Below are 24808 nucleotides of genomic sequence, written 5' to 3' on the forward strand. Positions count from 1 at the left end.
GCAGATTTCCTCGAATACGTTTCTCCTTCCTGTGGTCACTAGGTCATTGCCCCCTAGGTGTATTATGAGGAATTCAGGCGGGTCTCTGTATGCGACCAGTTCTGCTAGTGTTTAGTGGATGTCGGCCCACCATAGGCCCCTGTAACCCCACCATGAGGCGATGGGGTTTCTAAAAGGCGGACCTTCTTTGGTTTCTTCCGCCCATCGGCCTGTCCTGAAGACAAATGAGTGGCCGACAATCCATGCTGAGTTGAGTGAGGTCATCCCGTCACCTGTTGGTTCTGCATGGGGGGAGTGGGGGTGGGGAGAGGAAAAAAAACGGGGATGGCTATATTAGCTGTGGTCTGATGTATCTTTTGTAGCAATCTGACTTCCATCCCCCTATGTTTTTTAGCTGTAGTGGTGCCAGGCCTCTTTGCCACGCTGAGGTGGCAGCACCTATTCTAAAAGAGTGGGTGCCAAAGTCCTTGGGGTCCCACCCTGCGTTGCTGATTGCTTACATCAGCACCCCTTTAAATTGGTAGCGGCTTAGTGCCGAAGCATCTCTATGAATTAAAAACCTCCCCCCAACCCTGGGCCTTTTTTGCGTAATAAAGGTTGGTGACATATACTGGGCAATTTGTTACCTCATCGATACAACAAATGTTAATGGTTCTTTTGGCCCCAGTTTTTGACTGTTGGATTTCTATGTTGACGCTGTCTTGTCTGACCCTGACCTCCATAACGCCTAAACCGTTTGTGGCCTTGGTGCTGGAGGCGATAAGCTCTCCCACCCGGAAAGCCCCGAAATAGGCCAGAAAGAATGCTGTTTTGAATAATATGATCTCATATGGGTGCCAGCATATGGTTTCTAATTGGTCTGCTATGTTTACCAGTTTGTTGAAATCAAGGGGCGGCGGGTGTCTACCTGAGGCCCTTCCACTCTGGCCCATCCTTTCATAGCATAGGAAATGAGGGCGTTCTGAGTGGGATCTGAGTGAGTCACCCCGTATTTTTGAGAAATACGAGATTGCTACTAGGTGTCTTTTTGCCCAGTCTCTCTTAAAACCCAGCTCATGTGCCCATTTTAAGAATGTTTCTATGTCTTTAATCGTTATTAACTCGACATGGTTTAAACCTGTGGCTCTAAATACTGTTTGCAAACACTTACTGTACTGATCTGCTGTAGTGCTTGCTAGGGCTTTCTCTGCCATCTCTATTAAGAAGCCTGAGGTGTGGGCAGGGGGTTGTTGGCACCCGTCTTAAAAGGTGCCTGTATCATGTTGGACATCCCGGCCTGGGCTCTCTGGCGCTGGCGTGGATGTCGGTATTTTGTTGGCACCCGTTTTTGAGGTGCCTGGTTCTTGTTGGGCAACCCGGCCATTACTCTTTGGCGCTGGCGTTGATGCCGTTATTTTTTGGTTTCCATTATCGCCCAGCATTCTGCTGATATTGGTGTCATCTGTTTGTGGGCGTCCGGTGCTAGCTCCCGGAATCTTGGCCACTGAAAGAGAGATAAAGCATCTGCAATATTATTGTCTGCTCCTGTAATGTGCTTTGTTTTGACCACAATGTTTTCTTGTAGTGTGACCGCTGTAATAGCTCGTAGGACTTTCAGCACTAAAGGGCATTTAGTGGATCTACTGTTAATGGAGCCTACCATGGCCATGTTGTTGCACCAGACCAAGAGTTCCGTGTTCGCTAGCTGCCTGCCCCAGATGTGTAAAGTAAGCCAGATGGGAAATATTTCTAGGAGGGTGATATTTTTTGTCCACCCTGCAGCTTGCCATGTTATGGGCCAGTGTTCTGCCACCCATTCTGAGTCTAGTATGGCTCCAAACCCCCTTCTCTCTGCTGCATCGGTGAAAAAGACCCTTTTTGTCAATGTGTTCAATGGCGTACGCCAAAGTGTTGTCCCATTAAACTCTTTAAGGAAATTCCCCCAAATTTCCAGATCTTGTTTCACCTTTGCGCCTAGTCGGATGTGTAGGTGGGGTTTGGTGTAAGATTTCATTTTTAGTTCCAGACTTCTGGAGAATACCCTCCCCCGAGTTCTTCTATTTTTGTTTCCGGAATTTTGCATAGGCCCTTTGTGGAGTCTGTTTCAATGCCTAGAAAAATTATGTTGGTGGCTGGTTTGGTCGTTTTCTTTCTTCTAACATCGCCAGGGCTCTGCTGCATTCTTCAGAATTTGCTGGCCCCATTACCATGAAATCATTAAGGTAGTGTACTATCCTGGACCCTGGTCTCTGTCTTTGGAAAGCCCATTGAAAAAAGGAGCTGAATTGTTCAAATAGGGCGCAAGATACTGCACATCCCATGGGGAGGCACCTGTCTACATAGAAGTTTTTTTTAAAAGTGAAACCTAGCCATTGCTGGGAGTCTGGGTGAACTGGCAGTAATCTGAAAGCAGATTCCATGTCCAGTTTGGCCATCAGGGCGTTAGTGCGGCATTCCTGTATGGGTCTTACTGCTTCATGAAAGTGTGTGTATGATACCGCGGATTCCGTGTGCGGAATGCCGTTGTTCAACGATTGGCCTTTGGGATAAGATAGGTGATGAATTAGCCTCATTTTCCCAGGTACTTTTTTGGGGACAAGTCTGCCACGCTCACCTGGTCTCCACAGGGGCGTGCTCGTTTCCGCAGGATGATGTCTGCAGTGGTGTTGTTCTGCTTAAATAAGGGTACTAGCTTGCGTCTTCCCTTCGTTCTTGCCTCAGGAGATGTTCACCTGCAAGTCGAAACAAGATATTAGCCAACTGAATGGAGATGGTTTTGGTTTTCACTTCCTTCCGATTTTCCTTCTCTTCCTCTGGCTCACCTTGGTTTTTTAATGGGTGAGCTCTCCATCCTGCACACTCTAGCAGGGGCGCGGTTACACTGTCATTCCAGGATCAAGTTACTTCACTGATCCGATGGAGGTTGGTGAAGTGGAAAGGACCGGAGTAAGCAGGTAAGTCGCTATTCCAATAACTCCTTGGAAAAGCTGCTTTAAGTCTTTCTGCTCAAGGTATCTAATGTTCGTTCTTGTCTTTCAGGTGCGGCATTAAGCGGCCTTCGGATGATGGGACGACTTCTGACAAAGATGAGCAGGCTTCCTGCCAGTAAGTATAGTGCTGTGCGGGACGTGCTAATTGTTCGCTTTATTTAGCTTTCCTTTGCTGTGTGCGACCTGCTTTGTCTTTTCTGTTCGGCAGGTGCGGCGCAATTCCAGGAAGAAGATGGAAGAACCGTTTGATGGTGTCGAGTGGCGGCGCGATGCAGAATGATGGAGAACTGCTTGATGGAGTTCGTGGAGTGGCCGATTCAGGTGAGTAGTTACCCGAGAGGGTACCTTCTGTTCGGTTCTTCTACAGATGCGGCGGTCCATGGGTAAGAAGAAGGCGAGGTCAGGATGTTCTGCAGGTAAGGTCTTCAATGCATGAATAACTCCTGTTCTTCTCTTTTCACAGGTGCCAACGGATAGAAGACTGTTACGCTCACCTGGACCCCACAGGGGTGTCGATCGGACCCGGACAGCTGCGGTCTCCGTCAACGTGATGCGTAGTGCAGAGATGACTGTCTGGACTGGCCCGCCTAGTCTTATCTGCTGGACCCGAAGAAGTATTTTCCTGCAAGTGGAGACAGGGATTAGCCACCTGTGGGTTTTAGTGATGGCCTCCCAACTATTCTCGCTCTCCCCCACTAATCACCTCTGATATCCCCTTAGTAACCTCACCTTATGTTTGTAAAAGATGAGCTCTCCATCCTGCGTGTCTTGCAGGGGTGCGTAGATACCAGTTACTTCACTGGTTTGAAGGCATTAGGAGAGTTCCGGTAAGCATTGACTCTGAAGTTCCAGGCGGGATTGGTAAGTATCAAGTTCAAAGAGTTCAAAGTGCCCGATGTTCACTCTTGTCCCCTTCCTTCCTTAAGTTGCAACTGAGTTCGTGAGAAGAAGGTCTCGTAGCTGCTACTGGCGTTCGGGTAAGAGTCTGTGTTACCCAATGCTGTCCGGTAACTATTGCATGCGTTAACGTGTTGTTTTTCTCCCTCTTTACAGATGCGGCATATGAAGATATGGAGAATAATACCGCCGGTGGTAAATCAGGTAAGTCTGAGGTGGTAAGAGGTATTTGTTGATTCCCTTGGCTCACCTTGTTATTCTTGTGCCCCTAGGTGCTGGAGTACGGTGAAGAAATGATGGAGAAAGATGCTGAGGGAACTGGTGAGTATGGCGCCGTGCTGGAGCTGGCGAAACGACACGTGCAGGACTGATGTACTTTCCAGGTCGGGAGATGAAATGGATCCGGAATCAGGTGAGGAATTTGAAATAAGTTAGTTTTCTAACCTTGTCCTTTTCTTCCTCTTTATTCTAGGAGCTCCAGATTCGAGGCGGGCGTGGCAGAAGACTGGATGCTGGCTGCAGGCGCGGTGAGAGTCACGCTGCTGGATGCAGAATAACCCGAAGCATGTGCTTCTGTTCGGGCGTGGTTTAAATAGCCTCCAAAGTAGTCCCAGGAAAGAAGTTCCCAATGACCACACCCGAGTAAAAAATAGTCCCTGTAGTAAAATAGTCCCATCCAGGCCTCACGTTGGCTTGGATTTATTTGCAGCATGAGGTAAGTAATGTCTATGAGCCTGGTGCCTATGGCGCCAGGCCTGAACCCAGACAGCCCCTAGCTGGGGCTGCTGGGGTTTTTGTAAATGTCTGGATGCCTGCTCCCAGGGCTGATGGGCTTGATCCGGATGCCCGGGGGTAGGCATCATGACAAGACTCTGGACGGGCGTGGCAGAAGGGAAGCAAGAGCTGAACTGACACGGTGAGCGTTATGCTGCAGGAGTGCAGAATAACGCGAAGCGTGTTCAGTTTGCAGGGTGCGGTTTAAATAGCCTTGCAAGTAGTTCCAGGAAAATAGACCCCTTAACTGTATCCTGCCTCCCAGATAAAATAGTCCCAAGCCACGCCCTGTACTGAATGGTTTAGCATCTCAGAGCCAAGTATATGGACCATATGTTTAACACCTACCATGAGCCTGGTGCCAGCGGCGCCAGGACGGAGTCCAGGTAAGCCTAGCTGGGGCCTGAGAAGCCCCCAAGGAAGCCAGAGGCAGGAATGGGCTCGCCAGTTTGAGGGTTCTGGGAGCATGCACCATGACAGCACTCCCACCCTAGGCCCCTCTAAAGGAAGACTCACGCATTGGTCCTGGTTTGTTTGGGTGATTGCGGTGGAACCTTTTTAATAACCAAGGAGCATGCACTTTCTCACTAGGTTCCCATGATCTTTCATGTGGTCCGTACCCTTTCCAGTCTATCAAGTAAAATAGTTTTCATTTGGTGATTTTTGAGTCAAGAATTTCTTTAATCTCGAACTCAGGTTTCCCGTTTACTGTGACCGGTTTCGGTGGTTTCACAACTCATGTTCCAGGTACCACTGGTTTCAAAAGTGAGACATGAAACACAGGATGAATCTTCATGTGTGGGGGTAAGTCCAATTTCATAGCCACCGGATTGATAATGGCCTTAATGGTATATGGACCCAAATATCTGGGGTTGAAGGTACGAGGCCCTCTCACTGGTATGTGCTTTGACGCTAACCAGACTTCATCCCCAACCTGATATCTTGGAGCTTCACTTCTATGCACGTTGGCTGATTTCTTGTACCTTTCCTTAGCTTGCCTTAGATGATCCGTTGCTTGTTTGAAGGCTTGGGAGATGGTAGAGTGCAAACTTTTCACAGCTGGCATTTCCAGAAGTTGCGGCGGGTCAAGATTGGAAGTTTGCGGGTGTAACCCGTAGATTGTATAGAAGGGATTTTGACCTGTACTGAAATGTAGGGAGTTGTTATAGGCATACTCAGTGATCCATAAAACATCCTTCCAGCTGCCTTCAGTTTGATGTAACATGCACCTGAGATATTACTCCAAGGTCTGGTTTGTCCTCTCTGTCTGGCCATCAGTTTGGGGATGGTGACTGGTGGAAAGTCTTACATCGATTTGAGCTAACTCGTAACATTTCTTCCAGAAGGCTGAGATAAACTGGCTGCCACGGTCTGAGATTGGGATGGAAGGAAATCCATGAATTCTGACAATCTGTTCCAGAAATTCTTTAGCCAGAATTGAAGCTGAAGGCAATCCATTTAATGGGATGAAATGTGCCATTTTCGAAAACAAATCCACCACTGCTAAAATTGTGTTGAACCTGTTACAAGGAGGAAGGTCCGTTATAAAATCAAGAGATAGGGTATGCCAAGGTGTAAGTGGGATGTCTAATGGCTGAAGCAGGCCTGGTGATTTTTTTTCTGGGCCTTGTTTTGAGCGCAAACTCCACAGGATAGTACAAACTGCTTGATGTCTTTACGCCATGTCGGACACCAAAAATGCCGTTTGACCTTGGCCTCAGTTTTTGCAATTCCAGGATGACCTTCTACTAATGAGTCATGGTAATGTGAGACAACCTTTTCCTGAAGTTCTCTGCTGGGTAGGTAGAGACGTCCTTGAAAATAGGGTAATTGGTTTGTGACTGAATGGTGAGGACTTTTGGTCGGGCAATTCTTTAAGGCGTTGGAGTCCATGAGATGAGAGATTCTTTCTTGAATGTCTTCTAACATTAGAGACAAAGTAATTCCAAGAATCGTTTCACCAGAATGATGGGCACTGGGTCGGGATTGGCGTATTCCTCATCTACTCCTATACGGGACAGTGCATCTGCCTTGCCATTTTGACAGCCAGGTCGGTAAGTAATTACAAAGTAAAACTCAGCAAAAAATAATGCCCATCGGAGTTGGCGAGATGATTGAGCTTTTGCCACCTTCAGGTACTGTAAATTGCGATGGTCAGTAATTACTGTGATGGTGTGCCTAGCTCCTAAGAGGTAATGCCGCCAGGCTTTAAAGGCCGCCTTAATGGCTAACAGTTCCTTGTCCGTAATAGCATAATTCAATTCGGGAGCCGTAAACTTCCGTGACCAAAAGGCTACTGGGTGCAGTTGACCAGTTTCGGGGTCCCTTTGTGAAAGGACCACACCCATTGCCAGACTGGAAGCATCTGTTGCGACCACATACGGTAGATCTGGACGAAGGTGTTTCAGGATCAGGGCTGAGATGAATCTTTGTTTTAGCTCCTGGAAGGCTGTCTCAGCCTCTTCGGACCATTGAAAACGCTTGTTTTTGCCCAGCAGAGTGGTGATGGGGTGCACTAGTTGCGAAAATCCTGAAATGAAACAATGATAGAAGTTTGCAAATCCGAGCATACTCTGAACTCCTTTGATAGAGGTTGGTGACGGCCAGTTGAGAATGGCAGTTGAGAATGGCATCAACCTTTCGTGAATCCATGCACACACCATGAGGGGTTAGGACAAATCCAAGGAACTCGACCTCAGTAACATGGAAAAAACATTTTTCCAGCTTTGCAAATAGTTTGTGTTGTCGAAGTTTTTCCAAAACTGCTCGGACATGTTTCACGTGTTCTTGCTCTGAACGGGAGTATACCAGAATGTCGTTGATGTATACTACGACACACACATCAATCATTTCTCGTAAAACATTGTTCTTGAAATACTGGAACGCCGCTGGGGCGTTGCAAAGGCCAAAAGGCATCACCTGGTATTCGAATAGCCCGTATTTGGTGCGGAAAGCGGTCTTCCATTCGTCCCCTTTCCTGATCCGTACCAGGTGGTATGCTCCGCAGAGGTCTAACTTGGTATAAATTCGGGCATCTTTAATTTGATCCAATAGGTCAGGAATCAGAGGCAACGGGTAACGGTTTTTAACAGTGACCTGATTCAATGCGCGGTAGTCAATGCAAGTCCTAAGGTCACCTTCCTTTTTAGGCACGAAGAATAAGGGTGATGCCGCCGGGGACTTGGATGGGCGAATGAAACCGTTAGCCAGGTACTGATCTAAATATTTTCTCAAATGCAGGTTCTCTGGCTCTGTGAGAGCATAGATTCGACCGCACGGAATCTGTGCTCCTCGTACAAGGTCGATCTGGCAGTCATATGACCTATGAGGGTGCAGTGTGTTGGCTTGATCCTTTTGGAATACATCCTGATAGTCTTGATATACCAGAGGTAGGGAGTTGGTTGTTTTCATGATCGTTGTCGTTCCAGTGACCAAAGGTTCTTTAGCTGGATAACAAGTTTGAGCACAATCGACTGAGAAGGTCAACATCTTGGCACGCCAGTCTATGCAAGGATTGTGTGATTCTAACCATGGCATTCCCAGAATTATTTGAAATTCTGGAGCCTTGATTATATCAAACACTATGGTTTCCCGATGACCGTCTTGGCATAAAAGAGTCATCTCAGCTGTAGAGTGTGTTACTGGACCCGAAAGGATTTCAGTTCCGTCGACTGTGGTGACTAAGTCTGTTGTTGCCTTTTCGCAAAGGGAAAGGTTCATCCTCGAAGCCAATTCTTGATCCATATAATTTCCAATGGCTCCACTGTCAATGTATTCTCTGACTGCATGCATTCGAGACGGTTGTTGGTGGTTTATAAGGACCATAGGCAAAACTAGGTGCAAGGTCTGGGAATCCTTCTTTTCGCTCGGCAAGCGGACCTCTACGCCTTTCGGGCGGAGAAGTTTTCCGGCTAAGACTCTGTTTGGACCTTACCAGCGACTCCTACTGCCTTTTTAGGTGGCTACACTGGGCACTCTCGAAGGAAATGGCTGGCTGAACCGCAATACAAACACAGTTGTTGTCTTCTCCCATCTCTTTCAGCCTGGGATAGCGGCCCACGCACTCCTCCGATTTGCATGGGTTCTGACACGTCGGTGGCCTTGGAGGCGTTTTCCTTGGGGCGTACAAATACCCTAGAATCGATTCTAGCACGATCTGCCTTACGGTTCTGCAGTCTGTGATCTAGCTGGACCACCAAGTCTATGTATTCAGCACAGTCTCTGGGTGGGTTAACCACTTGAGCCAAAACGTCCTTTAACTCCCCTTTCAGACTGCGGTAAAACAGCGTTGTTCTTTTGTCATTCGGCCAATCAGTTTCCACAACTAGTCTGTTGAAGGTCGCAATGTATGTTAGTAGATCCTGGTTGCCTTGACGCAAAGACAAAAGCTCATTGTCCAATGGCTGACCTTGGCAGCGCCGGGCAAACAGCTTCTCCATGTCCAATTGGAATCTTTGGAAGTCTCGCAAGATGGGATCATCCCAACTGACCAGCGGTACCGACCTGTCAGCAGCACTGCCACTAAGATATGTAAGTACAAAAGCCACTTTGGGCTGGTCGTTTGGAAAAGCTCCTGGCCTGCATAGGAAATGTAGATGGCACCGATTCATAAACACTGCATAACTTTTTGGGTCCCCAGCGAATCGTTCAGGGGGTGCCAAGGGTACAGCTCCTGGGAGGACCACCTGAACTGGATTGCTTGATGCAGTGGGTACCGTTGACCCCACCCCAGGTAGCGGTGTTTGCCCTGCCTGTGACTGGAGCAACTGTCTGGGGAGATCGTTGGTGCGGTCCTTGGCTACAATCATTTCCCTTCGTAAGGCATTGGTTTCCTGTCTAGCCGAATGTACCTCGGCCCCGATTTCCCCCAAAAGCTGAGCTAGCTGATCCATTTCCAAGGTTTCCATGGCGCGCAGGTAGAGAATTTATGTAAGGCTTCGCGTTCTGTCACGCTCACCTGGTCTCCACGGGGGCGTGCTCGTGTCCGCAGGATGATGTCTGCACTGGTGTTGCTCTGCTTAAATGAGGGTGCTAGCTTGCGTCTTCCCTTCGTTCTTGCCTCAGGAGATGTTCGCCTGCAAGTCGAAACAAGATATTAGCCAACTGAATGGAGCTGGTTTTGGTTTTCACCTCCTTCCGATTTTCCTTTTCTTCCTCTGGCTCACCTTGGTTTTTTAATGGGTGAGCTCTCCGTCCTGCACACCCTGGCAGGGGCGGGGTTACACTGTTTCAGGATCAAGTTACTTCACTGATCCGATGGCGGTTGCTGAAGTGGAAAGGACCGGAGTAAGCAGGTAAGTCTCTATTTCAATAACTCCTTGGAAAAGCTGCTTTAAGGTATCTAATGTTCGTTCTGGTCTTTCAGGTGCGGCATTAAGCGGCCTTCGGATGATGGGGGGACTCTTCTGACAATGATGAGCAGGCTTCCTGCCGGTAAGTATAGTGCTGTGCGGGACGCGCTAATTGTTCGCTTTATTTAGCTTTCCTTTGCTGTGAGCGACTAACCTGCTTTGTCTTTTCTTTTGGGCAGGTGCGGCGCAATTCCAGGAAGAAGATGGAAGAACCGTTTGACGGTGTCCAGTGGCGGCGCAATGCAGAATGATGGAGAACTGCTCGATGGAGTTCCTGGAGGTGGCCGATTCAGGTGAGTAGTTACCCGAGAGGGTACCTTCTGTTCAGTTCTTCTACAGATGCGGCGGGCCGTTGGTAAGAAGAAGGCAAGGTCAGGATGTTCTGCAGGTAAGGCCTTCAATGTGTGAATAACTCCTGTTCTTCTCTTTTCACAGGTTCCGATGGATAGAAGACTCTGAACCGGCGTGGCAGAAGGGAAGCAAGAGCTGAACTGACAAGGTGAGCGTTACGCTACAGGAGTGCAGAATAACGCAAAGCATGTTCAGTTTGCAGGGTGCGGTTTAAATAGCCTTGCAAGTAGTTCCAGTAAAATAGTCCCCTTAACTGTATCCTGCCTCTCAGGTAAAATAGTCCCGAGCCACACCCTGAACTGAATGGCTTAGCATCTCAGAGCCAAGTATATGGACCTTATGTTTAATTCCTACCATGTGCCTGGCGCCAGTGTCACCAGGACTGAGTCCAGGTAAGCCTAGCTGGGGCCTAAGAAGCCCCTCCAAGGAAGCCAGAGGCAGGGATGGGCTCGCCAGTTTCAGGGTTTTGGGAGCATGCACCATGACAGCGTCCTAGGGGCGATATTATGTACTCTTTGAGAGGCATGAGGTCCCAAGGTCCCGCAATCCTGCCTAGTAGTAATTCCTTCTTAAATTTGCTTTCCACCATTTGCGGGTTATCTCTGGCTGACTTCAGTTTATTTGGAACATTCTGAGACCCGATGCCCTTGACGGGATGACAAAACCCTGGGTGAAACCCTGCCGGATTGCTTCGCTGCTTTCTCTGTCTGGGTAATTCATGAGAGCCTCTCTAAAATTGTCTGATTGGTGGGGGAGCAGCCCGGGGTTAGACTTAGGGTTGACGGGGTGCCGTTGACGCTATTCTTTTGTATTTTTTGCTGGTAGTCTGGTGCAGTTACTTGCTGTGTGGTCACCATTGCAGTTTGTGCACGTGTGTTTGTACCAGCATTCTTTTCCCCATGTCTACTGGTTTTTCCCAAAGTTCTTACATGGGATGCTGGCTTTTTGAGAATGGTTTTTGTTCTGTCTGTGGGTATTAGATGTAGCCGCCCATGGCTGGTTCTTCTGAAAAGGATGCTCCCTTTTTTTGTGGTTTTCATTGTCGGAAGATCTGGGGCCCTGTCAGTTTTTGCTATTTTTGGGGGTTGCCTTTGCAGTCTCTTCTTCTGAAGGAGGCTCTGCGTTTAGCATGTATAAGTCGTTCTGGACCTCGTCCCATTCTATGGCTGGCCTCTCTGACATGCTTCTCCTGAACCTAATATCGTATGCTAGCCAGGTTTTCCCTTTTTGAGCGATTTTTACTTCTCTGATTTTATCAACGTATGCCCATAATTTTCTGCCATTGTGGGGGAATTTTTCTTCATAAATAGTTGCCAGTATGGCAAAGGCCTGTAGCCAGTTGTCCCAATTCTGTTCTACCTGGGCGTTTCTGGCTATGGCTTTTTCCTCTATCTTTTTTGGATCCCTAAAAGTATCCTTCCCTTTGCGTTGGGCTTCTACAAGTGAAAAGATTTTGATGAACTCTTTCGCCCATATGGTTTCTTTGATTGTTATGTCAATGTTCCATGCTAAACACCTTTCGTATCTGTTCAATATTTCTGTTTGAAAAGATTTAAGTTTTAGGTCTAATTGGGTACTACTAATCATTACCGTGTCTGGTGGGTTGTTGTTGCTCGCTCCCAACTGTCCTGGGGTATTTGTAATGGGGAATGACCATGCTTTTAAAGCACCCTTTGTGTCAGAAGCCATCGTCGTTGGCACAGTTAAAACTGTGACGGCTGATGTTGGTGTTGTTGGCACCTGTGTTATTGGTGTTGCTGGAACTGGTGCTGCTGTAGCTGTTGCTGGTGGGGGTGGGGGGTAACTGTGATGTCCGGTACTAGTGGTAAAATGGGGTCTGCATGCCTGGACTCGGCTGTGGGAAGTGTTTGTTTCCCCCTAATTTCTAGCAATAATTGCTGCATCTCACTCATGTTCTCGTATAATTTAGACAGTTATTTGTTACTTTTCCCATGCCTTCTGTAGACCTTTGGTGTTGTTTCGTCCTCTTGACTGGTTGGTATGGGGACCCCTTCTTTTGGTAAGCCGTACATAATTTCTCTGACCCAGGCCCAGCCGAAGTGCTCTGCTGCCTCCATGGCTGCTAGCAAGTGGGGTGTTTTCGGTTTCTGGGACGGTGCTGGAGGTTCCCGTGATTTTCGCTTGGTACCCATACTTTTTTAGGTCTGTAAAGCTGAAATTGACACGGCCGCCTGCGTCTGGGTGCTTCATTTGTTTTTCCTCCACGCCCGTTCGTGCCAGCCTTGGATCTTGCTTCTACACACGTACTCCCCGGGGTCTTCTGTTTCAGCTTGGTTTCTTGCCGCTCGCCTGCAGGTAAAGTTTCTGAACAGTATAATGTTCAAAGGAGGGGAGAAAAGATGCTGCGTAAGCAGTGAACTTTTAAAGACTGCTAAAGAAGCAAAGTCTGGAAGACGCTGAATGAACAGTGAACCTCCTGTCAGTTTGGGTCCCCGTTCAGGATCCACAAACAGATAGTATTTTCTTAGAGCATTCTGCTCTTATTTACAAGACCCAGGGGAGCCCTGGGTCTTTGATGTGTATAGTAGTGGGGGTTGTGTGCCAGCCTCCGGCCGGAGAGCCGACATGTCTGGATCCCTGAGGAGGTGGCAGGTCTTTGAACCTGGGCCCTGCATGACTGTTGGTTTTCTGTAGGTGTTTAGCACCTTGTTGCTTCGAGGACGGGTGAGGCACTTGTTCACACCTCACCTTTTCTCGGCTTTGTGTGACAGAGTCTGCGTGTCTCTGTGCTTGTGGGGGAGAGGAGCAGGTGTGGGGGCAGGAGCTGCCCCTCTCCTAGCCTGCTGGATGGTAACATCATTTATCCTGCCTCGCCTTGGGCGGCCCTGCGGCATTGCCCAGAACAATCTGCCTGACGCTCCACTTACTAACAGTGCCTGACACCAGCAGGCAGAGGTGGGTCATCTTTCACTGAATTTGATCACTCTGCTCATCTACACTGTGGGTCTGGACGCAGGCTGGTCAGACCCTCTGCGAATAATTGATTGGCCGATTTTGCCATTGCTTTGTAAAAAGTGGAGCAGTGAGACCCAACCACATCTTGCTTCCCTTCCGCTGAATGTCTCACTGGTAGGGTACAGCACAATGCCTCACGCTGGGTTCTATGGAAAATCTGCTTAACATGCCTCCTTGTTATCAGCAGAGCATTTATAATTGGAAGCGATTAGTAATAAATGGCTACAGACTCAGCAGTGAGTGGTGAATGTGATTTCACAAGTGACTACTGTCTGTAGCAAAAAAGTCCTGTAAGAGGTGTGAATGTTACATGATTAGAAATGAGAAGTGTGCATTATGACAAGCTGCATGGTTATACTGTGGAAAACTGAACGGCTCAAAAACTGCCAAATTATAAAATCATGGCCTCAAATTACGTAATTTGAATTAATAAATATAATTGTTAATTAAAAAAACATAACAGATCAAGATTGAATATTGGAAAAAGAAAGGTGGCCAGACACCGTAATGTGAATTGGTCTCATTGCACAGCAGGTTTTGAGCTGTTCCATTTTTCACTTCTATTAGATCCCTGTCCTGGTTAAATGAGACCAACCCAGACATTAAGGAAAACTTTGGGTGCACATGGTCTAACTCAATATCAATATACATGGTGATAATGATGAATAATGAGGTCTGCTGCTTGTCAGATTGCACAGCATCATGTTGTGTAAAATAAATACAAGCAGGTGATGGTATCATGCATTTTCTTTACCTGGGGTGGATGGCATAGTTGTAGAATCCAGAGGACATTTATTTAGGGTCATATGTTGCATGTTGGTTCTCCTAGGCTTTTTTCAGGATCGGGAAAATTAAGCTAAAATCAGACTCTTTTTTTTTCTCAGCAAGAGTCTACACGAATTCATATATTACTGGCTTGCCTTATTTCGTGTGTATACATTGCTTGCCTAAACTGTAGACTGTCTTTAAATCCCTCGTTCTCCATTTACAAAAAAAGTGTGTGATCACCTCCAAAACCTTAATGTCACGGTGACTTCATTGCCAACATTGGGAATAATTCAGTCCACAGTTTAACAATTTTTTTTTTCTTTTAAACATTGCTGAGGTTTGATTAGACTATGCCTGTGTACTCATTATGTAATACTTCAGATACTTTGGACTTCAAGTCCCACCAGCCTTAGCCATCATAGTCAGTGGTGAAGGATCATGAGAATTGGAATCATAAACATCTGGAGGACCAGAAAGTGAGTAACCTTGGGATTCAGCGTTTCCCCACAACATATCAATAAGTGTTACCATTTTGTGTAATGTCTCCTGCCATGATTCGTTCAAGTCTCAAAGACTGTGGTGACGCTAATATCATTGTATGTGAGGCCACTTCCAATGATGTAAAAACTTGTGCATATTAGGAGTCCTATGTGTATTTTGGCACATATGGCTTCAGATATAATAGTTCCAGGATATTTTATACTGCTTTATGCCAGATTGGTCATTATACAAAGTATTGTATCCGGTGGTGGTGAGGAGAGGTTTTTTGGCCGGTAGGGCACCTAGCTTACCTCCAGCGTTCAACTGGAGGTAACCCAGGTGCCCCACCGGCAAACCCGTAGTCGGGCTGGTCAGGTAAAGTTCCGGTATCTGTAATGAACCGCCTGACTCGGAATGAGGCCCATTGTGCAATGCACAGTTGAAGCAGTCCGCCATAGACCACTTACACTTTGCATATATTTACTGCTTGCTCTGGGCAGACAGTCACATTCAGTGCTTTGCGACTATATAAGCGGTCGGAAACCACTGACACATCTCATTGTGAGTTGTAAGGAAGGGGGCCTGCCAATTCCTGCTCTACCCTATGTGTACACACTTATGTTGCAATAGGGCTTTTGAGATTCACAATGGCAACTGCAAATTGCAATGTCCATTCTGCACATTGTGACCCAGAGCTTTGCATTTGCAAAGCATGCCACATTATACATGTTATTTATTGGGTATTTATATTGCGCCTATACAAAATGTGTTTCAAGGCCATTCCATTCGGGAGACACACATCCATTCCTGGTTTTACCTTTGCATTCTGGTACTTGTAGTGATAGGTTCATAATCGGGAAAATCAGCACCTCAAGTCCCAGACTGCATAGGTAAAACCAGGACTGGGCTAGAGTCTCCCGAATGCAAAATGGTGGCATAAATGCTGCCACTCTGAGTAGCACTGGCTTTGTATCCCCTGATTTTGTGTCCATGCCTAGCTTTCTGGCTAGTATGCTATAAAGAAAGATGATGTGCTGGCGAAGATGAAGAGAATTAAAAGAAACATGAGAAGACTTTTAAAAGTGCGCTTTCCAAGAAATATGGGTACACATTTAAAAGAGTGTTTACATTTCCATTATAAAGGGTGTTTTTCAGGTTTGGAACTTGACCCGCTAAACAATACAACTATACGCCTTTGCATTCCTTGAATACTTACATCTATTCCCCATTCAGCCAAATATGAAATGTTCGATTAGTTACATTTTTGGGTTGTGGCATGAAATTGCCACTCTGTTCAGAATGTTTGTATATATAACCAGTGTTTCAATCAGGGGCACAGTTTTTGATAGGGATATATACATAATTTACCATGGATACATTCTCTTGCAAACGCGAGTCAAAGCATTGGAATATTCCATATGTTACCGTTCAGACCCGCCTAAAGATGTTAGGGCTTGCTATGCATTTCTGTAAAAAGCAACATTTCTATAGATTATTTTAAACGTGTTGTTGGACTTGGAGTCCCTCTCATATTCGGAGAGGGCATTTACGCCCCACCCACCACCTGTTTGAAACGTCGACACAATCTCGACTCGTCTCGCCATCCTATACACATTAATGGTGAGCCAAGCATGCAATCCCGCCTATACCAGGGAACCCACCTGCTAATGTAGTTGGTGACCCGGAACTCGCGGCCGTCCATCCGAAAGCCCTCATCCGCGAAGAGGTTGTATCCGCCGTTGCCTCTCTGAGAGCTCACCAGGTTCTCGGGTTCCTCCTCGGGCAGCAGCTGTAGGTAGTCGGGCTGCAGGGCGAGCAGCTGCGAGAGGGGCAGCAGGGCCATCTCACAGTTGCAAGTAGTGAGCGTGCGGAGGTCACCGGAGGAGACAGACGTGAAGCTCGCTAGCGAAGGCCGCATAGGATTCGGGGCCCCGTCGCAGGCTGCCATCGTTCGGCACAGGCGGCAGAGCAGAAGGGGACAGCAGAACCACAACTAAGAGTACGGACGATAATACATGTGACGCAGGTTCCCGCGGCTCTCTATATGTTGCTTCCTAGTACACGCCGCTCGCCTGCAAAGAACACAGCATTGTGAAGGGATTCGTCACATTCACGCCCCCTTCACCACTCCTTGGAATGAGGAAAAACATGAGCAGTGGCAAGAAAGTTTCATCCGCCTGGAAAATGAGCTCAAACTGCCCTGCCCTTCTGGGCCGTCGCTAACTGCTGGTTTACTGTTTACCAAACATACGCTTAAGCAGCTGCGCAGCGTGCGCTGCAGGGCGAATTATATCTTTCATGGACGCACCTGCTCTTACTGCTGCAGCTCCTTTGCCTGCCCTGCCTAATAGTGCTATGCACCCTTAAGTTATCAATACAGTTTGCTACGTACGTACGTACAATTCGGGGAACCCAATAGGAATGGCATTATTCATTAGAAAAAGGATGCATTGCATTTGCACATTGACTTGTTTTGTAGTGGTAAACAATTTACATATTTGTTAATATGTGTGTGTGTGTGTGTATATATCAGTGGCATAACACAAAATGAAGGTGTCCCCCTGAAACCTATGGTGGGGGCCTCTCTCCTCCCCCCAAGTTTCACCTCAAAGCACAGACACGCCACACTATGGGCCTAGCCTGGACCATCATGCATGCGCAATGCCCATGATGATCATGCTGCTGCAGGTGAAACAAGGGGGCGGTGCCTGACACCTGTCACCCTAATGTACCAGCCACTTTGGGTGGCTGGTGATTTTTTTTAATTGCAAGGGTGTAAATATTTGCCACAAGTATCCAAGAGCGACCTTGGCGTAGCGACCTTAGTGTAGCAAGGGTGCCCGAACCAACAAAATGTAGTTTGGAGGAGAGGGGGTTTTCCCCACGAGAACATTTTTTGAATAATGGGTTAAATGGTGCATTATACAGCACAATTTCTGTGAAAAATTGGGTAAAAAGCCAGACCGGCATTTGTTTTTGCAATCTGTTTTGTTGGGTAACTCATGGAAAAATCCAATTACCCTAGTAACTTTGGTTGAAAACCCACAGCTACTTAATATGCAAAAACAAGGGGTTTCTGGGAGTTTCTCTACAGCCGGCCTACATCCCGAGTTAGAGTCTCAGCCAGAGTTATTAGGAGAATCCAGACATGGACCCCTTGCTCACTATTCTTAGAGAGGCACAGCTCCACCCTACTGATGAGGTCCAACCAGACCGAAACACGTGTCTGGGGTTGCTGTTGGTACTCTTGTTCAGAGGAAAATTGCCTAGCATTTTGGTGCTGGACTGCCCCAGGGCAGGACAAAGACTGATAATGTTTTGGATATTTCTCCTCTGTGAAAGATAGTGAGCTAAAGAATCTGGGTAAGGCTCTCGTAACCAGGACTAATGTCTGGCAGAGGGACTCCCAAGACCTCCCTTGTTAATTTGAAGGTCTTAAGGACACCAGCGTGGGCTGGGCTTCCCAGCAATATCTATGAGGGGAATACTTGAGAAGCAACAGGTGTTGGGGGATATCGAATGTGCGCAGCGCACTGTAGTACAAAACCTTTGAAAACATTACAAGGGGACTGAGAAGGGCACTCATTCTCTCATGCTAGGAAATGTGTTGTGAAGATAAGTTCATTGTGTTAATGTTGCTCATGTGCTTACTGTGGTGACTATGTTTCACCATTCATGCTTTCATTCATGTGCTACTTTGTGTTGTTTGTCCTTTCGAGTCTTGAGACAGGTTGGGCATGTATCTAAGTAAGGGCAGTTTGTACAGGAAGGTGGTCAATCTACTGAGATAGCAGGATAGGGTGGATTGGAAGAATTCCGATGCATGTTGTATGTTTATTTTCTATGCCTTCCCTATTCAAATACGTACCCTTACCCTCTTTCCGGTGTTCTTAAACTCCCCCTTACCTGTCCACAATCTCTCCCTAACCATCTTCCCCCATTGGCTGCCATGTTGTGTCCTGTCACACTCACATCAGGTACCCGTGCCAACCACGGTGGGAGGGCCGTACTCCATTCGGCTTCCGTGGGTAGGGAGGGGTTGTTTGATCTCCCTTCAGCTTGACAGAATTACCAGCATAGGGTTAACCTACCTCCAAAGCCAAATGGAGTCCACCTCCCCGCCTTTAGCCGAGGTGCTAAAGACTCTGCAGGCGATTCAGACAGAATTGGTGCATGCCAGACAGGAAACAAGTGCTCTCAAGACACAGATTAATTGTGCAGGGTACACCATTACAGGGTGATCTATTTAGGACTTGATCACGGTCTACTCCCTGCACATCCACTGTGTTTGTACAACAACCATTGGGAGTGCTGTTAGCTCCACCAGAAAGATTTTCAGGTGACCCTCGGAAATACACTACCTTTTTAACTCTGTGTAAGTTACATTTTCTTTGCAAGCCAACTGCATTCGAGGCAAAGCAGGTTAGAACTGCATTTGTTATCTCGTATTTGTCAGGGGACGTAGCGGCCTGGGCTATACCTTTGGTGCAGAAAGATAATCTGTTGTTATATAATTGGGATCGGTTTACTATGGAGTTTGGAAGAATATTTGATTGTCGGACGGTCACCCTGGCACAGGATAAGGAATTGTTAGCACTAAAGCAAGGTATTAAGGATTTGTTGACATATGTGACCCAATTTAACAGGTTGGTGGTGGAAACGGATTGGCCGCTGCCTAAGCAAGCAGTCATTTTCTATCAGGGTCTTAGGAAAGAATTGAAAGACGCAATATCGCATGTGGAACCGCACCCCGAATCTTGTTGTGCCCTGATTGATTTAGCTCTGCGCCTAGATTACAGAATGACTGAGCGAAGGGGCGAAAAGAAGAGTACCGAGATGCCTCGTTTTGCTCGTCTAGACAAGGGAGGAGAGGCCAGTGTGCGACTGGGTGAAAATTAACCTATTCAAATTGGTAGCATAAGAGTTCCTTTGTCGGCGGAGGAGAAAGAGAAAAGACAAAAAAATAACCTCTGTCTATATTGCGGAGAAGCCAGGGCATTACATTCACAACTGTCCCAACACACCTGTATGTAACTCTAAAAGGCTAAGGGCGGAGATGGGAAAAGAGATGGCTCTACAGTAGAGGGAGCTATCTTTTCGAGCCCATCCGCACTGCAGCTTCCAAATTCCATTGCCAATACAATACAGAATAAGATGCCCCATGTGTATGTACTGGTGACATATTTTTTAGATCGCAAAGAGACATTATCCGCTATGGTACACTCGGGGGCAACAGGACATTTCTTGGACATTGCTTTAGCCAATAAGTTAGGGGTTCCAACGCAGGTGTGGAGGAGCAAGTGGACGCATTCTACCTAGTCAGCACCCCTTCACCCCCACCCTATTGGAATAGCATACAAGGAGCTATAATTGGGAACCCATGTACAAGTTTATGTGACATGTCCATATCACTTTGACTGTATGAGAAACGATATGCACTCAGGCAGCCATTCAGAAGACACCCTTACATTGAAAAAATGGAAGAGACTTACCAAGAGGGATGTTCCTTGCAGAGTTGTCGAATTTCCACCATGAATAAAATGATGTGCGACATGAAAACAAAGTCTTAGGACATAAAAGGTATCTGAAAGAAGATATATGATCTTATGTTGAAACAATATGACAATACGTAAGAATAAACGATGTAAGTGAAGCAATAATAGAACCATATACTTCATGATGCAGTATTTACAAATATAAAGAAGAATGAGAGGCCCTCTGGTCAATAACTGTAAATATGCTGAAACGAAAGGTGGAAAGAATAAATAGAAGCTTGCTTATGAGAGGTACATATTCAACGTTAGGGCTAACATCAGAACAAGATGGACGACAGCTCATGTAAATCAACGCAGTTACCTCACAATGTGAGCCCATAGTTTTAATATGGAAAGACGATGAAGAAGCTGTTTTCCTTGTGAAATAGGGGAGCACATTGACTTTGAACCAAGGATGCTATTTTGAGAGAAAAGAAAAAGCACAAAGGGAGTTCACGAGCAGACCATGCGCGAGCACATATTTTCTAAAGATTAGGTGGAACACAAACATTTACTGATGCCAAATATTGGGTGATTAAAGGGCACAAAAGTCAATATGGAATGGAGTGAGCAAGCCTCTAAAGGACAAAAGAGGAACTTCACCCAGCAAATGTAGAATCAAGTAAGGATAGAAAAACTGTTGATATGGACAAATTCATGGTATTACAACACGTGATGAAGAGCTCGCAAACAAGGGCTATTCAATAGGCCTGACGCTAAGATAGTGGGTTACCTACACTCCCTCTGATGTCCCGAGAATGTGCAGACTCGCAAGGCCAACCTTCAAATAGAAGACACTGGCATGAGGCCTACCGATGAAAGAGGATGGCCTAATTGGAAAATAAAGAAAGTACTGACGTATCTCCAACCACCTGGGATCTGTTTCTATGTACGTGCTGCTATCAGGCCGAATTTCCAAAGTTGGATTTTGGTTGCCAATCAATTAAAATAGCCTGTCATGCACTTTTACATACAATGTTGCAAAGTATTATTCCTCTGCTTCCTTTTCTGCTATGACTAGTGCCTTATACCACATGTTTAGAAATAGCTCATGGGATGTCTAACAGATAAGAGGGCATCAATGAGAGACTAACATGCACATTTTCAATAGGTACAGATGATCCCCTAATCCAATTCCACCTCTCGATAGGTTTTTACTGTTTGCCACGTAGGATGACGTCATATATGACGCATCTAGCATTATATAAGCTAAAAACGAATGATAAGACAATGTGTTCCTGCATGAGTCGAGTTGATGAATGAATATTCGCCCTGCTTTACATCTTGAGATTAAAGCAGTATTTTACCATCTCCTTTGAGTTGAAGTATTTTGCATGCTAATTCCATCTAGAGCAACAAATGCTTTGAGGTGCTACAGCACACAGGGCAAGGCAGTAGTTGAACCAGTGCATTCAGTGGATGGTTCCTGTTTAATCTCAGGTCCTATTATCTACCTATTAGATTTTACGCTCCTGACACCGTGGGTGAGCTGTTTGGAGGTTTCCATGGTGACTATGGCATGCGTTGCATTCTTCTTGCCACCTACAACGCATTGGAGGCAGTGTCACTGGTTCCCATGGAAGAACTACTTTAACCTCCAGGTTTCAGGGAACGCCGCTTCTGATTTTGTTAAATCACGGCACTACTACGTTTTCCTGTCTTGCTGTTTCCTTGGTCCTGTTTTGTTCTTACCCTGTTTTCCTGGTTCCTAGCCCTTGTATCCTGAAACGGATCCTCATCTGCTAACGACGAACACGGAACAAAACGACCTGCCTCACTCTTGCTGATTTTGCCCTCATTGTGCCTCGCAGATTAAACAGACCGGGACTGCACACACGACCAGCCTCGCTCTTGCTGATTTTGTCCTCGTTGTGTCTCGCAGATTAAACAGACCCGGACCACACACACACGACCAGCCTCACTCTTGCCAATTTTTTTGCTCATTTTGCCTCGGAGAGTAAACAGACCCAGACCGCACAAACGACCAGTCTCATTCTTGCCGCTTCCTCACTGGATTGTCCCGCACTGAGTACCAATTGGAACATTGACATACTTGGGACACTTTTCTACGGCTGGTGTTTTGGCTTTAACCTTCAAAGGAATCCAAAACAAACTTGGTACTGTTATCAACATCTTCATCAACAACCGTCACGCCATTGGATATTTCATCCTTGAATTGGGAACTTCTGCAGTTATCCATCTGACCCTGGTTTGTGTCCCATGTTTGTTCTTACCTAAACTAGCGCAGGAACCTAAGACTTCCATCTCTGGCGCTCAGTCTTCGTTAGGCGTCCTCGTTCCGTCGTGACAGGTGGTCCCCTGGAACTAGAGACTCTATACCACTACCGCCTTAGGCGTCCTTGTGCTGTCGTGGTCAGGATTACCTTGGCAAAACACACTGGGCGCACAACCTTGGACTATCCTCCACGCCCTCTCCTGAGGTAAGTGTCCTTCTGCCCCTATCCCATAGTAACTTTCTCCTGGGTCATTGTATTACAATATTGTTTTTACCCTTTAGGACTCATTCCTGGCCTATTGTGATCCGCGGTGCTTATCTAGAGGGGCCGCCTATCTTCATCCCAAGAGAGAATTATCTCTGGTCATACTCAGATTAGCTCAACCACCGTAGTTTGGGAGATTACTGGTCTTGTAACGGTATCCGTTACTGATTGTTCTTTATTCCATTACAGTTCCTGGGTTCGGCTGGTGTCCTCTCTCCCAACTAATACATCCCTCTGTATGTGTGTTACGTCCAGAGGGTTACATTGGTAGGGAAAATTCTTCACCTACACTACGGGGCAAGAACTCTCACCTACACTACGGGGAAAGACCTCTTTGCCTACATTACGTGGCAAGACCAGTAACTGACATCCATATAAAAAGCAAGGTGTTATGCAGGTGGGTTCCATGCATGCGGGAGGACGGAGGTGTTAACTGTAATCAATATTGGTAGTGAAGTTGTGTTAGCATGTGCATGGTGGTAGGGACCTGAGCGGATGTAGAAGTCCCTTTTCTATGTCTAGCAGGCATTCGGTTTGCGAGGCAATGGGTTCCAGTGATAAGCAGGGACTATAGACTCGATAGGCTTGGACTGTGAAAATATATATATGTGGTATTCCTATGAGTTGGACGTTCTAGTTTGGAGCATAGATGACTCATCCCCGTAAGGGTTAGCTGGAGCTATCCTAGATTGCGCAAGGTGTATTAGCTGGTTAAGTCTCCTGGAGAGAGGCATTTCACACATCAGGCGACGCGGCATAGTATACCCCACTCAGAAAGGTGGGAAGACAGCTGTTGGGTTTTGGGGTTTGTGGGTTCTCTGTGTGGGGTTGAAGCAACGGGTTATTGTTCTGTGCACGCAAAATGTATGATGTATTCGTACGGTGGGACAGGGATCATGTATAACGGGGCGTTAACACCCATACAACACCTTTGTAAGATCCTGCCCCTGTAAAAAAATGAAGTCCCTTTTTCACAGAGCATTTTCCAATGGGGTTTTGCCATTATAAAATGCTTGGCCATGGCCGCCTAACCGCAGTTTCTCCAAAGACCTGCTGCAATCACTATTGACCCACTTACAGAGAACCTACAAGGGGAAGAAATTAACTAACCGGATGGAAATATTTAACTGTGGCGTATGTTCCAGGAGGACAGGCCATGGATGATGAGCCAGCAGGAGGTGAAGGAGGAGGGATCGGTATCCTTCCGCTCCGCCTCCAGCACCGCCTAGCGTAATATCCGACGACACAGAGGAGGAGCAGGCTATATGCCAATCAAGAGATCTAAAAGCAGCAGAGCGATACTCAAACTCTACATATAAACCACCCCATATGCCAAAAGTGAACAACAGTGAGGCACAGGGCAGGCAGCCAGCAGCTCTGAACTCGATGAGGAGGGGCTGCAGCATGCAAAAACAGAGTTTGCAGGAATAGCACCAGAAGAATGGATAGCTGCACAGATACTACTGAAATTAAAAGGGGCCACAACGGGGGCAGCAGAAGGTGCAACAAGGGCAATAGAAGGCTTGGGGTTGGGACAAGGATGTTGTGGAAAGGCAGCACAGGTAGAGGAGGAGGTGCAACCTCAAGGGGATGAGGAAGCCAGACTAGAACGGGAGGACATGGAACGGAAGAGAGAATTAGCAAAGGAAATAGAGCTACAGGAGCAGGGACGGAGAGAGCATTTGGCAATGTTAGAGAGGGACCAGTGGAGAGGGACATGACGGAAGAAAGGCAAAGGGAAGAGCTGGAGAGGGAGGAAATAGAGAAGTTGGAAGAAGAGGAAAATGAGAGAGAAATGGCATTGTGGAGGAAGAAAATAATATTGCAGGCATCACGTAAGTATGAGGATAAGCAGCTGAAGCAGTTGAGGTTGGAAAGGTGGACAAGGGAACAATATAGAGAAGGTGAGGATGCACAGTTATTAGAACGGGTAAGTGAGCAAATTAAAGTAGAATTGGAAAGAAGACGAGATGAGGCAAACCAAAGACAACGTGAGAGTGCACATGTACCCAAGGGAGGGCCATCAGGACAAGGCGCTGCACGCCTGGGGGTGTGAGAGGAGGAGAACACATGCAAATTAACAGACATTGATCTTAATGCACCACACGACACCAACCTAATCATACAAAAATTAAACTTTTCAAAAGGGTTCTGTAGTTATATGGACGAAGAGTCTGAACATGACGACCACCATAGTGACGAGGAGA

The 24808-nt window shown here is 46.8% G+C and overlaps 1 protein-coding gene across 1 annotated transcript in view; it reads right to left on the minus strand.

Annotated features, from left to right (window-relative positions):
- MEDAG (mesenteric estrogen dependent adipogenesis) overlaps nt 1-16912 on the minus strand; it is a 351608-nt gene extending 334696 nt beyond the window's left edge. The window contains exon 1 of the mRNA XM_069640788.1: nt 16228-16912. Coding sequence (XP_069496889.1) covers nt 16228-16514 — 287 coding nt within the window. The 5' untranslated portion in view covers nt 16515-16912. The remainder of the gene's footprint in view (nt 1-16227) is intronic.
- Between the last annotated feature and the right edge of the window lie 7896 nt (nt 16913-24808).

Source organism: Ambystoma mexicanum, chromosome 7q, assembly GCF_040938575.1.
Source record: "Ambystoma mexicanum isolate Mex_15411 chromosome 7q, UKY_AmexF1_1, whole genome shotgun sequence".
In the NCBI taxonomy this organism is placed as follows: domain Eukaryota; kingdom Metazoa; phylum Chordata; class Amphibia; order Caudata; family Ambystomatidae; genus Ambystoma; species Ambystoma mexicanum.